Source organism: Poecilia formosa, unplaced genomic scaffold, assembly GCF_000485575.1.
Source record: "Poecilia formosa unplaced genomic scaffold, Poecilia_formosa-5.1.2 Scaffold96, whole genome shotgun sequence".
Classification (NCBI taxonomy): Eukaryota; Metazoa; Chordata; class Actinopteri; order Cyprinodontiformes; family Poeciliidae; genus Poecilia; species Poecilia formosa.
The window spans coordinates 1,953,572-1,968,337 of record NW_006800035.1 but is presented as its reverse complement, the minus strand read 5'-3'; the positions used below and the strand labels follow the sequence as shown (position 1 = coordinate 1,968,337).

Below are 14,766 nucleotides of genomic sequence, written 5' to 3'. Positions count from 1 at the left end.
CACACACACACACACACACACATATCTTTGGAAAAAATGAAGAGTCCACTGCACTGAACCCCATTGAAAACCTCCTGGTTATTCCACCAAATATAGATTTCTGAATTCTTCCTGAGTTAAAACATCAATATTGATCTTTCTAAATGAATATGAACTTGTTTTCTATGTATTATTTGAGGTCTGAAAGCAATGCATCTATTTTGACCATTTCTCATTTTCTGCCAATAAATACTATGTTTTTGCTTGGAATTTCAGAGACATGTTGTCAGTAGTTCATAGAATAAAAGAATGACGTTCATTTTAGTCAAACAACTGTTGGTCAAAGCCGGGAGGTTCTGTCTGCTGCCAGCCATCACTCACCAACAGAGGCTCGGACAGTGGTGATGTCATAGGTCTCCAGGTGGAAGATGACATCCTCCACAGCTTTGACTCCTTCCTCTGCTGTGAACTCCACCTTGTGGTGCTCACTGCCAATGTGAGCAGCCACCTGACAACACACAGGACAAACCAGCGGCTGACTGGAATCATCAGAGTTTAAATAGTCAATAATTGGAGAGTACACCAAAGTTTCTTCCATGAATCAACTGCAGATGATTTAAGTAGAAAAATTGCTAAGCTGACCTTTTCAGCAGCCATGACATCAGGACTGTCCTCGGCGCCGATGGAAAACGTCTGAATGGAATACGGCAGCTTCTCCTCTTTGGACAGCTTCAGCAGCATGGCTGCAACCAAACTAGAGTCCAAACCACCTGGCCATCAGACGACACAACAGGAATGACTCCATATCCACCACCATGTTGGATCAATAACTCGTTCTCTCAAAGAAAAGAATGGTCAAAAATGGTCAACTTTATTACACCATCAGTACTGAGAAAAGTATTTTCTTACAGATTTCTTTCATTTTTGTCGAAATGAAATAAATCTGACTGTAGTCTGAAAACACTACAGTTTCAGGTCATTAAATAAATTTGAACGCAAGACAAATATTACCCGAGTAAAAAAGAAAAGTAGTTTTAAAATTAGGATTTTAGTCATTAAAAGGGAAAAAGCTCCAAGCCACTCCGACACTATATTAAAAATCAATTGCATCGTAAAGCTAGTAGCTTTAGCTAATTGTGCCACTCTTAGTTAGCATCAACAACTACCAGCTATAACTGACCATTAGTGGAGGAATTCTGACCCCCTCTGCTGGCAGCATTGCTTTATTTCAGCAACATTTTAGGTATTTCTAACTGGTTTAAGTTCAGCATGTCAATCAGACTAATCAAGACTTGACAAAACCATTCTGTTTTTATAACCGCTCAGGGGTGGAATTGCTGCTGTGTTTTTGTCCTGCTGGAGAACCCAGAATGTCCTGTGCTGTAGTCCACTTCCTGCGTTTGGAGCGCTCTCTGGTTCGCTTGGTGTTCATATATACATTCTAACCGCACCAGAGTTCACTTCAACCGAACCCAGACCGAAGTTTGTAGGAGAACCAGAGTTCAATTTTTTGGTCCACATCAGAGTTTGACTACACATTCACACTTTTCCAAACAAACCGGACTTTCTAGACAAACCACCCAGAGTTGGATTAAAGCGGACTGAACAGGGCTGGTGTGTGGATACACCCTTAGTGTGTTTCACATGTTCTACATATTCTATGATTTCTTTAGTCTGGTTTCACATCGATCAGATCTGGGTGTGTCTAGTGAGACTGAGTGAGCTTTGGGAAGCATTTTTCCTTCATAGATGAAATAATCATTTAAACTTCATTTTTAAATTTACAGTCGTATCCAATAAATTAGAACATACATCTCGAATTTCATTTGTCAGGTTAAAAACACCTTTAAGCAGGTATTAAACATACTTTTCATTAAGCCCACATTTCTGTTTGTAAAACTGCATTTTTTTTTACTGGTCAGATGTAAATATTTCAATTTAAAATGTCATGTTTTCATTAGTTGTAAGCAGAAAATGATCATCATTAAGAGAAACAAAGGTGTTAGAACAGCAGTCTGACTGATCTATGTGTTTCACTTGGTGATGGAGTTACTGAAATAAATTTACTAATGTATAAAACTCGAAAACAATCAAAAGCAGAAGAAAACAACATTTTTTTTCCCAGAACTGGCCATGAGATAGTGTATCTGTGCCTTTAAAACAAATGGCGCTTTCAGTGAGGCTGGGGGAAAAAAACAGTTCAAGCAGCAAAAGTGATTTTGCTGGCACTGTGTACAGTAAATACAACAAGCATGTTTCATCACGATGAATATCACCATTTTCTGATTCAAACGGCAGCAGCTACCTGACAGCAGACAACCGATGCGTCTGTGGGCCATAAGGCGTTTCCTCACAGCATTTTCAAACAGAGTTCTGATGTTACGTTTCACCGTTTCTTCACCAAAATCTGGAACAACACATTGGTTTGATTATAGATAGTATGAGAGAAGCAGAACCCGATAGAGGAAGCTTCTCACCTGAAGATAGTCCCTCCACCGTGTCGTACAAGGCATGAGCAGGCTCTCTGGTACAGCAGTGAAACTGCTCAAACTGAACCGACTGAACTTTGCCATTCAGCTTCAAGTCAAAGACCTCAAAGTAGCCGGGAAGGAAGGGAACGATGCTGGCAGCGGTTTCCATGGAGTGGGTGATTTCTACAAGGCCTACAATCAGAAGAACAAGTTAACTCGTGTTCAACGAGACAACCTCACCAGTTAGTTCGGGTAGCTGTTCTAAGCTAACCCAGGACCTTTTGCCTCTGAGCAGACTGCAAGGAAGCCATCATCGGCGAGGAACTTAAAGAGCGGCCGGACGCCGTACGTGTCTCTCCCCAGGTACACCTTTCTGTTGGCTGTGTCCAGCAGGATGAAAGCAAACACTCCATCCAGAAGAGAAGCCATCTTCTGGATTCCAAAGCGGTCGTACAGATGAAGCAGAACCTCACCGTCTACTTTAGTCTGATAATCAAAGTCAAACTTTGTCTTCAGCTGAAAGGACAAAAAAGTGGCAGAGTTTGTGATTTACCCCACTGAAACCATCTGCAACCGATAAAAATACATATAAAAGCATACAAATGCCAGACGTATAACATTAAAGACATTTCATTTTTAGCAAGCCAGCACCAGACCAAGGCATGAGAATCATTAACCACTACTTTACTGGCTAATGGTGGGGTACTTCACCACTAGCCTGAATACTTCATATGCATACAACACATGCATATGTGTTGGACTGTCCAGCTGATTGATTGGTCTTAAAAACTCATTCCAAGTCTCTAGTAATTACACTGGTAAACAACCAAAACATTGTCTGGGGTTTTTCATCTGTTTTAGGGTCATGTTGATGAGCTGAATCCAAAAATCACAGTGGTTTTGCTCAATCAGGTCAACTTTCTGAACTATGGAGCAACATGAGCACCAAAATTCATGACTTGTTCTCAAATCTGGATCAGTTTCCTGAGAATCTGATCAATGAGTGATGAGCAGGAGGAGAGATTCCACCAGGACAGAAAAGAGACGGAGAATTTTACACAATGAAGACGTGATGTTCAATTCACATGTACTTACCCTTATCAGCGTTTATTATTCAATTTACAAGTTTATATTTAATTAATAAACTATAGAAAACATTTTTTTCTCCTAAAACCTTTTTTGAATAAGAAATATTAACAGAAATGATCTGATAATGTCAGAGAAATGCAACCAGTTTAGTCAGAAGATCAGATTTCTCTAAAATCAAATTAGAATAAAAACCTGACTTGATTGAGAAAAAAAATTGGATGTTATTTTTGGATTCAGTGGTGCCAAATAGTCCTAATTCAGTTGAAAAAAAAATCAGACAACTTCCAAAACATTGTTTGTTGTAACCCAGTGTTATTCTTGAACTAATATGAAGACTGCATGAAGCCTGGAGGTCTACAGCTACAGAGTTTCAGAAATATATAAAATAAAGAAATAAATCCTTCTGTGCCTCAGGATGTGTTGGTTTTATGTTCTAATCAGTTTGTTACAGTTCCACCAACAATGACTGTGGTATAATTAGTAGCAATGAAACCTAGTAGCTACTGAGAGGGAGCATCAGTGGAGAGCAAACTGCTTCAGCAAACTGTGGTCTGTTCTCAGATTCCATTGTGTTGGCTGGTTTGTAATGCTTGGTTTTATAAAAGCCAGATCAGTTTCATAGCTGTCTTACTGCTTGGTGGTTGTAAATCTCTCCGTTGTAGCAGAGCCACAAGTAAGGGAACTTCTTGACTCGTAGCGGCTGCATACCATACAGCTGGTCCACAATGGCCAGTCGGTGGAAGCCGAAGCAGCAGTTGGTGAAACCGTTGACATTTTCAAAGCGGAAAGCATCGGGGCCCCGATGAGCAATCTTCATAGCACACATGCACTGAACCGACAGACACTCATCGCTGCCAAACAAAGCCCAGATGCCACACATCTTGAACCTGTAGAGGAAAGAAGGAAAAACAAATGATGCTGGGAAAAGAGATCTTGACTCTTTAACTCTGAGCTGTCCAAAAAGAATCCAACACTGAGGAGGAAGAGTTTCATTAGTTCACATTTTTGAACCCAACAGCTGCAAAATAAATCTGTTGAACCACAGACATCTATGCATTTTTTATCAATCTGAAGATTTGTATTGATAACATCTATCAATTATCAATATCTGCTTCTCCTGGCTATAGGCTAAGGGATGGTGCCCATCTCCAGCGGTCATTGGGCGAGAGGCGGGGCATGTTGAGATTTCATCACCAGGAAAAACAACCAGGACAACGTAGAGAGATCAATCAACCCAGCAGATGTATTTGGACTGTGGGAAGACCTGGAGAGAACCAACGCATGAAAACTCCATGCTAAAAGACCGGAGCCTGGTTGCTGCAACGCAACTCTGCCACCAACATGTTAGCATACTAATCAATATGGAAACATTAATATAAAATAAAACAAAAAATTAGTTTTTTTTTTTTCATTTTCATTAAATGCATCAATACTTCCACTATTTTTTATTTTTAAACACCAACGAACTGCAGTTACTTCTATGCATGTTTTGTGTTCAATAACAACCATCTATTCACCCATCCACCCATTTTCTTATACCCTTGTCCCTAGTGGGGTTATGAAGGGCCGGTGCCTATCTCCAGCGACCGTTTCGGGCGAGAGGCAGGGTACACCCTGGACAGGATGCCAGTCTGTCGCAGGGCTCAATAGCAACTAGATAAAGTTAAATGATCTTCTGCTTTTATGTGTGAATGAATCTGCACTTCCTTCATGTTGCATTTAAAACTACTGCTGCCTCCATCAAAGGAAGACACAGTATGGTTTCTCCTTCCAGGCTTCCATGAAAGAATCGCAAAAGGTGAAAACTGGAATCAGCAGATCAGATCAGACCACAAAGGAAAGTGGAAATCAGTTTCAACCAGCAGAAGTCTGACTGATGCCCCTGACCTCACACAGCTCCAGATGTTGGGCTGTCAGAGCGCTGAGGATGCTGAGCCGTCTGTTCGCTTTGACTCCCTCAGCTAACTGAAGAACAAACTGGTTTACCTGTTTCCAAAGCTTCAATCTTGTCCTAAAAGCTGCAGAGGAGAGGCAGAATCCTCAGAGATGGACAGACTACAGTGTGTGTACGAAGGCTGTCCATGTAGACCCAGAAGCTGCGCTCTGATTGGACAAATTTGATGGTAAACCAGATTCTGCAATTTCAGTTCCTGCTTCAGAATTTGTTCAAACATGTCTCTGGGAATCAAACCTGAGATTTCCTGCATGTTCCGTACTGCTGTAACAATGCAAATTTCCCCACTGCGGGATTAATAAAGGGATATCTTATCTTCTCCCTGAGCATGCCGGGGTTTTCTCTGGATACTTCCACTTCCCGCTGACGGAAGTGGAACTTTATTTTTATCTGTGAAAACAGGACAGATTCGACTTTTATTCAGGGTTCCACTTTATTCTGAAGCTAAATTGTGAGCTACAGCCTGAAGTAGGCTGTAGCTCACTTCAGGCTGTGGAGCAGCTGCTCCATGCAGTCCATTCATGAACCCGCTGCTGACCAGCTGCAGCTTTTCATAATGCAGCATTCTGTCTGCCAGCATCACTATCTTCGTCCTCCTCTTCGTTGTCTCGCTGCGGCGGTTTAAACGGCAGCAGGCTCTTCTTGTAACGGCTTCAGTTGACACATTAAAAAAACTAAACCTGAAGTCCTGGCGCCCCGCTCCAGATCTACGTCACGCAGAAGCTACTCATATCGGCTGCAGAGATCCAGCTCAGATGAATCTCTACATCATTAACAGCAGAAAGGAGATGTAACATACCGTTCACTTTACCACGATCCAAAACAATCTTCTGACATTTCCACGCACTGATGGAACAACGGTAAGCCAGCGAGGTTACAAGCCAGGCTGCAGCTCCTGCTGAGGAAGCAGGAGGAGCACAGGGCATTGTGGGTTGACTCTTCAAAATAAAAGTGCATAGGCGACGAGAAAGATGGAACTGGAATTACATGTCAAACTTGACGATAAAACCGATCAAGTTAGAGGAACGAGATAAAAAGTCAGCTGTGAAGTGAGTGAGTTTCTCTCTAACTCAGACGGATCCAGGGTTTAAGGTTCTCGGATGGTGTTTTATTGTGAAATCCATCACGTATCGCAAGCACCATGCAACAAAAAGTTATGTTGCATCACCTGAGCAATTATCTTTGTTACACAATCTCTCTGAGAACACGGTGACATGTCAACATGTCAGCCCGATGCAGGCCGCGGTACTGTCTCTGTACCCGCTGGTCCAGTTGGTGCCTGTCTCTACCCTCAAGAGGAAAGAGGGAGACAAACCCAGCCTGTCTCAGGGCAGCTCAGAGGCACATTGGCCAGACACACAACTCCCAGTCTGACCAGTTAACCTACCTTAAACTCAGCTTCAACTGAAACATAGCAGTAGGAAGGCTGGCTTTATATCACACAAAGACTGTTCCAAAGAGAACCATTGCTTATATGAGCAGAAATAAGAAACATTAAATCAAGTTACAAATTAACATGAGCTCAAGTTCCTGCTGGAATTCAGCGCCTCATTTAGATTCCAACGTGATAATTAGCGATCTGTAACAGATCAATAACCCACCTTCATCACAAATGCAGAAAGGTGTCAATGTAACAAAGGAATAACTCCTGCCAGCTGCTCAACTATATTGTCCTAAAGACTGTTAGCTGCTTAACAAGGTGCCTTAATTACTGCTCTGAATGTTGCAAAAAACATTGAAAGCTCTTTATCAATGAACTGTTTCCTCTGATCATCCTTGAGATGTTTCTGCAGGTAAAATGGAGCCGCCTGTGGTAAACTCAGTTGACTAGATTGATTTGGAAAGGATCACATTTGTCTATGTAAGGTCCCACAGTTTACTGTGCAGGTCAAAGGTCAAACACCAAGCATGAAATCAAACCAACTGTCTGTAGACCTCATACACTGAATTGTCTTGAGGCAGAAATCCAGAGAAGAATCCAGAAACATTTCTGCTGCTTGGAGGTCAGTGAGCTGAACGGTGGAGGAAGCCAGAGCCAGCAGGACTCTTCCTGGAGCCGCTGCCTTCTGAACTGAGCCATCAGCTCAGAGCAGAAGGGCTTCAGTCAGGGAGGAGGCCAAGAACCTGATGGTCTCTCTGTCAGAACTCCACTCTGTGGGCTCTGACCTCAACCCAGGGATTCCTCCAATGTATTAAAAGTCAAGTGGGCTGCCAGGCATGAAATGAAAATATTTCTTTGTGAACAAAGCGTTATGTGTGGCATGAACGTTTACATGTCAATACACTGACTCTGTGTCTGTGCTGATAAAGTTAATGTGCTAACCAGTTAAACGGTCCATTAGTGGACCGGTGGTTCAGTCCATGTCACTCAACATGACAAGTTTTTTCTTTAAATCTTATTTTATTTTTTGTGATGACACAATGCATCACACTGTGCTATAAAATGCTTTCAGGCAGAGTTGCAGTGCGCAGTCATGCGTACATCAGGAAAACTCATCCCATAAAGCTTGTGCAACCAAAACAGTGTTTGTGGCGCTTATTAAAAACTCAATAGACACAAAATGGAAGAGCTACTAAAGCCAGATAAATTAATTCTCCATATTGGCCCCTCAGTATCCAGCAGAGCTGCAGTACAGGGGGTTTTATCATGCAGGGCCAGTCCAAAGTTGTATGAAGCCTTGAGCAGAATTTGATTTAGGGGCCCCTCAGCACCACCAACAGCATTTTATTATGGATTTAGAAAAATCTGGAACAGGGTCCTACCTTAATTGGCCAACCTTAAAAGTAATCAGTGATAATTGTAGTTTACCAAAATGTATTTGTTAACACAGCTCAAACTCAAAGCATTAGATTGTAGCAATGGTAAAACTTGGCAGCTCCTTAAAATCTTACATTTAAATGTTAAACAATTTAAAATATATGCTGAAACCATTAAACCAAATTTAACAGCATTGATATTCTTCAATGTTAAATCTCTAAATGTGCTAAAATGTTAGCATTTATGGGGCCCCTGAAGGCCTAGGGGCCTTACGTAGCCGCTTAGTTTATTTATGTCATAGGCCAGTTGTTAATGTGATCAGCATAACGTTTTTTTTTTTTTAGATCCACTAACTGCTGATTTAATTTTGATTTAAAAGAAGCACAAATAATTGATATTTTAGTTTTATTTTATTTGTTTTTAGTCAGCAGTGTCTTCCAGTAACATAATTACCCAGTAATATTTTTACATTTCCTGTCAACATCTTTTAATTCATGAACACGCTGGGGCACTTGTGGGCCGCCTTGGCGCCACGACCAGCAAGCTTAGCAAGTTTTCTGGAGGAAACCCTGCCAACCCCTTATGAGAGACAGCAGGTAGCTAAATGAAACTGGAGTGATATCCACAAACAGCAGAGCCAGAAGCAATAAGACAAAACCATTGAATATTGACAAACTTGTCTTCATTGTTGACATTGTGAAAGACATTTTATTCAATCACATTCAAAAACTCATGATCAGCACCTAATGGTGCCGAGAAAGGTCTGCTTACACACACTAAATCAGTAAACATGCTAAACCACTGAACAGGAAGAGCACGTCGCCATGGATACCAGTCTAACAAGCTGGGAACAAGTCACATATCCTGCCTAGAATGTAGTCTTCTGAATCTACAAGTCAGCTGGCCATCTATTTGACGGTTATACAGATCGACCAATCACATTTGCGCTGGTTGTTCTTCAGTGTAGCATGGTAACAGATTCCGCCCACATCTACCCAAAACTTTTCACACAGACATTTCAAACAACAAAGTGTGGTGCAGAAATTCCATCAAAAATCTGTGCATCTTAATAAATTTCACAAGTCATAAAAGAAAATATATAAAGTATAAAAGTATGAAAAGCATTTCTGTTGGTTTGTGCGGCCATGCAGTATAAAGTGTGATAAAAGTCAAGCAGTTCAGTTCAGTAGTCACCCTGAGGGCTGGTACTGATCAACACATTGTACGGCAGACTGTCTGCATTAAGCAATACAATAAAATAAAATATATGCATTAAAAACAAGGTGGTAATGAATAAAATAGAACTCCAAAGGCCTGTCTCCTAAACAAAAACACTGTTCTGAAATGTCTCCAACATATGGCTTTAATAATCTCAGCTAGTGGAGGTGATTGGTCATCTCCCATCAGATATCCACACTAAAGCATTAATCACTTTTATTATTTATGTATGGATATATATATATTGCACACAAGTATTTTTTAAGACAGCCCAGAGGTTACAGAGGCTTGTAGCAGGCGGCCGGTTGCCACATCCTCAGATCCACTAGAATCTGGTTCAGCTTTTTCATCCACAGATTTCTCTCATCCTTGGTGTCAGCACTCAACCAGTTTCTGCAAAGGAAACCAAGAATTAGTCAGCCAGACATGTTGAGGAAGGCACCAGGCACCTGGGGAGGTCAGACCGACAGGAACCTACTTGGTGACACACATGGTGTCCATGCACTGACTGACTAGCGTCTCCTTGTCGTCCTCTCTCTGGGGTCTGACTGTGATAAGCTCGAATGTGTTTGGTCTGGCACAGAACTCTCGGTTGGCTGGCTCCACCTTCTCACTGGTGCAGTTGGCCAGGTTGATGCGACCAATAGGATTCTGGGAGGAAGAGAACAAACCATCAGGACTTTCTGATAGGGAAGCACAATCAACACTTTTACTCCTTTTAATGATACAGATATCTGAAGTTTGGAATCGGCCCATACCAATCTGATACACAAAAACAGTCATGTATTGACTTAAAACGTTTTTTGCTCCCCCGCCTAAAGACAGACATAATGTAATGAATTACTAATGTATTTAATAACTTTCCACCAGTACAGTACACTTAAATACACCAATAGCTTCACAAGCTTCAAATAAATTAAAGATGTAAAAACATATTTAATTTGTTTCTCAGTGCAATTAGGAGGATAACAGCCAATGTAAATAATACAATGAAACTGACTAAAACAATAGGCATTTTGTCACAGAGACCCCAGCTACAATTTTTTTTTCAATGTCAGGACCGATACAGATAATAAAAAATTAACCCCCACAGCTCCTAGTGATCAATAAATTATTGATTTCATCTCTATGGATTGGTGCATCTCTTTCTGATGCTGTTTTTTCACTAAACACAAGAAGTTATGCAGAGTGATACCTTCCGCTTCTCGTCATCAGGATAGGTCCAGTAAGAGATGCAGTATCCTGACAGAACACACCATCTTCTGTGCCACGCTCCAAACCCACTTACATCTTCAAACATGGTCTGCAGAAACAACGACCTGCTGTGATCACAACTAGAGTGGTACAAGTAGACCTGATGGGTTTCCACTTGGCTCTCCTACTCACCAAGAAGCCCCTCTCCTCCACCGTGGAGCAGCCCACTTCACACTGCAGCTGGAGGTGGATGTGGCCCTCCAGAGGGCACAGGAACGGCACCTTCAAAACAGGGACAAGCCCAGACATCAGTCAGCTTAGAAAGGATGCATGGTTGGAAGTGGTCACAAACAGGTGTGTGACAGTGAGTTGGTAAAGTATTTCAACTATATTACTCAGTAAATGTTTTATTGAAATTCCTTTGTGCACATTTCCACTGTAGGGTACAAAACCAGGCACTTCATGTAAATGCAGCTAACCGATACAGTACTAGTGCGTAAAAAACATCTTGAAATAAAGCCTCGACTGAAGGGTCCCAACACAGAATGGGCGTGGCTTGAAGTCAACCAACCAATAGCACACAGTTGATCCGCCTCAGGAAGTGGAAATAAACCTGTAGGTGGAAGCCAGGCTCTTTTGATTCCAGAATTACAGCAGGATAGAACCCTTAACAATTCAACCTTTAATTCACTAACAAAAAAAACGAAATAAGCTGGTTAGACAAGTTAAAAATAAAAGGTGTGTGAAGTTTGAACTGGGAGATGACTGAAGCAACATTGTGAACTTTAATCAGAAATGTTTAGCATCCTCCCAACACAGACCTCCTACTTTGGGCTGGATCTAAAAAGTACCACCTTACAAATTTTCAAGATTATTTTCGTTCATTTTTTTTTGTTCTTGGCATGCATATGATGTAAGCAGGGTTTCCCCCAGANGGTTACAGAGGCTTGTAGCAGGCGGCCGGTTGCCACATCCTCAGATCCACTAGAATCTGGTTCAGCTTTTTCATCCACAGATTTCTCTCATCCTTGGTGTCAGCACTCAACCAGTTTCTGCAAAGGAAACCAAGAATCAGTCAGCCAGACATGTTGAGGAAGGCACCAGGCACCTGGGGAGGTCAGACCGACAGGAACCTACTTGGTGACACACATGGTGTCCATGCACTGACTGACTAGCGTCTCCTTGTCGTCCTCTCTCTGGGGTCTGACTGTGATAAGCTCGAATGTGTTTGGTCTGGCACAGAACTCTCGGTTGGCTGGCTCCACCTTCTCACTGGTGCAGTTGGCCAGGTTGATGCGACCAATAGGATTCTGGGAGGAAGAGAACAAACCATCAGGACTTTCTGATAGGGAAGCACAATCAACACTTTTACTCCCTTTAACGATACAGATATCTGAAGTTTGGAATCGGCCCATACCAATCTGATACACAAAAACAGTCATGTATTGACTTAAAACGTTTTTTGCTCCCCCGCCTAAAGACGGACATAATGTAATGAATTACAAATGTATTTAATAACTTTCCACCAGTACATTACACTTAAATACAAGCTTCAAATAAATTAAAGATGTAAAAACATATTTAATTTGTTTCTCAGTGCAATTAGGAGGATAACAGCCAATGTAAATAATACAAAGAAACTGACTAAAACAATAGGCATTTTGTCACAGAGACCCCAGCTACAATTTTTTTTTTTCAATGTCAGGACCGATGCAGATAAAAAATTAACCCCCACAGCTCCTAGTGATCAATAAATTATTGATTTCATCTCTATGGATTGGTGCATCCCTTTCTGATGCTGTTTTTTCACTAAACACAAGAAGTTATGCAGAGTGATACCTTCCGCTTCTCGTCATCAGGATAGGTCCAGTAAGAGATGCAGTATCCTGACAGAACACACCATCTTCTGTGCCACGCTCCAAACCCACTTACATCTTCAAACATGGTCTGCAGAAACAACGATCTACTGTGATCAGAACTAGAGTGGTACAAGTAGACCTGATGGGTTTCCACTTAGCTCTCCTACTCACCAAGAAGCCCCTCTCCTCCACCGTGGAGCAGCCCACTTCACACTGCAGCTGGAGGTGGATGTGGCCCTCCAGAGGGCACAGGAACGGCACCTTCAAAACAGGGACAAGCCCAGACATCAGTCAGCTTAGAAAGGATGCATGGTTGGAAGTGGTCACAAACAGGTGTGTGACAGTGAGTTGGTAAAGTATTTCAACTATATTACGCAGTAAATGTTTTATTGAAATTCCTTTGTGCACATTTCCACTGTAGGGTACAAAACCAGGCACTTCATGTAAATGCAGCTAACCGATACAGTACTAGTGCGTAAAAAACATCTTGAAATAAAGCCTCGACTGAAGGGTCCCAACACAGAATGGGCGTGGCTTGAAGTCAACCAACCAATAGCACACAGCTGATCCGCCTCAGGAAGTGGAAATAAACCTGTAGGTGGAAGCCAGGCTCTTTTGATTCCAGAATTACAGCAGGATAGAACCCTTAACAATTCAACCTTTAATTCACTAACAAAAAAAACGAAATAAGCTGGTTAGACAAGTTAAAAATAAAAGGTGTGTGAAGTTTGAACTGGGAGATGACTGAAGTAACATTGTGAACTTTAATCAGAAATGTTTAGCATCCTCCCAACACAGACCTCCTGCTTTGGGCTGGATCTAAAAAGTACCACCTTACAAATTTTCAAGATTATTTTCGTTCATTTTTTTTGTTCTTGGCATATGCATATGATGTAAGCAGGGTTTCCCCCAGAAAACTTGCTAAGCCCGGTGGTCGGGGCGTCGAGTCGGTCCACCGTGTTTTTGTATTAAAATATATTAAGTTGACAGGAAATTTAAAAGTATTACTGTGTAATTATATGTTACGGGAAAACATCTCCAGTGAAATGCTATTTAAACCCACAACTAGTCTAAAAACAACAAATTTGCACTTCTGTTTAATCCAAATTAAGTCAGCAGCTCCATCAGGCCCCCAAGAGCTTCAGGGGCCCCATAAACAAATATTTTAAAACACACCACAGATACATAAATGTAACACTTGTTTATTGAGACTATCAATGCTGTTAAATTTTATTAAATTGTTTAGGCATAGATAAATGATTTTAAATTGTTTAACATTTAAATACAAGATTTTAAGGAGCTGGCAAGTTTATTTTGTAAAACTTCAAAGAACAATATTCATAGTTAGATTGTTTTGTTACCACAGCAACAATCTGATGCTGTGAGTTTAATCTTTGAATTTACAAATACAAATGAGTAAATTGCGATAACATTGCTTTTTAGGCTGGCCAATTAAACTACTTCCTTCTCCCATATTTTACTAAATCTAACACAGAAGCTGCTCGTTATCCACAAACGCTCCGGCCAACCAGGGCCACAGACATAAACTTTACAGGGAAGACAGACACAGAGCCACATGCTGGGCAGCGTGTTGAGATGTAAACGCCACATATAATTGTTCGTTCACAAAGATAAATCATTCTCACCGCTCCACAACGCACCTCTGAATTCGCTACATGTTATTCCTGCGGTTCACATTGAGCTGCGCAACCAGAGCTAACGCGGCGGGTTTTAAACTCTTCCCTAGAGTTCTCCAAAGGATCATAATTCCTCACAGTAGGTTGATGTAAATAGCCATACAGGTCAGCCTGTGTCCAGTTTGAGTGAAAGGAGGTGCGCGCGATCCCACTGAGGTAAAGCGCAGAGGCGCCAGCTGTGTGATTGGTCCGCGCGCTGTCGGGTTTAAATGCATAAACTACAAACCTATCCATTATAAACCTATCCTTTAGGAATAAATCTGCTCTGCTAGTGAAATGCTAAGAGCAACAGAGACGCTTGCAGTCTGGCTTAAAAAATTAAAAAAAAAAATTAATTTTCCTAGAAACGTAAACAAGCGACGCTTAGCCAGGCGGCGGGGCTAGCAAAGCATGGCGGGCCGCCAGGCTTTTAATACACTGGGCGAAACCCTGATGTAAGAATGTTTATCCTTTCACATGTAGCGAAATTTTATTTCTAGAAACTGCAAATAAACAGTCCTTCAAAACTTTAGAGTGAGGTATGACATTACTGCTCTTGTTGAACCTG

At 41.5% G+C, this 14,766-nt stretch overlaps 3 protein-coding genes across 6 annotated transcripts in view; all 3 read right to left on the bottom strand.

The window, feature by feature from the left end:
* asns (asparagine synthetase) overlaps window positions 1-6,415 on the bottom strand; it is a 10,888-nt gene extending 4,473 nt beyond the window's left edge. Inside the window, exons 1-8 of one of the 4 annotated variants that reach the window (XM_016674459.1) lie at window positions 6,293-6,409; window positions 5,748-5,883; window positions 4,171-4,431; window positions 2,729-2,966; window positions 2,457-2,642; window positions 2,285-2,386; window positions 622-749; window positions 361-487 (exon numbers count right to left, since the gene is read on the bottom strand). In XM_016674459.1, coding sequence (XP_016529945.1) covers window positions 361-487; window positions 622-749; window positions 2,285-2,386; window positions 2,457-2,642; window positions 2,729-2,966; window positions 4,171-4,419 — 1,030 coding nt within the window. In that variant the 5' untranslated portion in view covers window positions 4,420-4,431; window positions 5,748-5,883; window positions 6,293-6,409. Of the gene's footprint in view, window positions 1-360; window positions 488-621; window positions 750-2,284; window positions 2,387-2,456; window positions 2,643-2,728; window positions 2,967-4,170; window positions 4,432-5,747; window positions 5,884-6,292 lie in introns of those variants that run through there. The other 3 variants (XM_007558455.2, XM_016674460.1, XM_007558456.2) reach the window with 3 other exon arrangements.
* A 2,496-nt stretch (window positions 6,416-8,911) lies between these two features.
* LOC103142417 (actin-binding protein anillin) overlaps window positions 8,912-14,766 on the bottom strand; it is a 17,319-nt gene continuing 11,464 nt past the window's right edge. Inside the window, exons 17-24 of the mRNA XM_016674455.1 lie at window positions 12,694-12,783; window positions 12,503-12,610; window positions 11,801-11,973; window positions 11,605-11,715; window positions 10,856-10,973; window positions 10,665-10,772; window positions 9,948-10,120; window positions 8,912-9,862 (exon numbers count right to left, since the gene is read on the bottom strand). Coding sequence (XP_016529941.1) covers window positions 9,748-9,862; window positions 9,948-10,120; window positions 10,665-10,772; window positions 10,856-10,973; window positions 11,605-11,715; window positions 11,801-11,973; window positions 12,503-12,610; window positions 12,694-12,783 — 996 coding nt within the window. The 3' untranslated portion in view covers window positions 8,912-9,747. The remainder of the gene's footprint in view (window positions 9,863-9,947; window positions 10,121-10,664; window positions 10,773-10,855; window positions 10,974-11,604; window positions 11,716-11,800; window positions 11,974-12,502; window positions 12,611-12,693; window positions 12,784-14,766) is intronic.
* On the bottom strand, window positions 11,601-12,825 carry LOC103142418 (actin-binding protein anillin-like). Its single transcript, XM_007558474.2, has 4 exons — window positions 12,694-12,825; window positions 12,503-12,610; window positions 11,801-11,973; window positions 11,601-11,715 (listed from the first exon to the last, which is right to left on the bottom strand). Exons 1-4 carry the CDS (start codon window positions 12,808-12,810, stop codon window positions 11,601-11,603), a joined length of 513 nt encoding a protein of 170 aa, XP_007558536.1. The 5' UTR covers window positions 12,811-12,825.

Excerpts from the sequence above, each read along its gene's own strand:
- LOC103142418 (XM_007558474.2), bottom strand. The coding sequence starts at position 12,810 with ATGTCTGGGCTTGTCCCTGTTTTGAAGGTGCCGTTCCTGTGCCCTCTG. Across the intron at positions 11,974-12,502 it reads CTGATGACGAGAAGCGGAAG|AATCCTATTGGTCGCATCAA; the intron begins GTATCACTCTGC and ends TCTTCCTCCCAG. Across the intron at positions 11,716-11,800 it reads GACACCATGTGTGTCACCAA|AAACTGGTTGAGTGCTGACA; the intron begins GTAGGTTCCTGT and ends TTTCCTTTGCAG.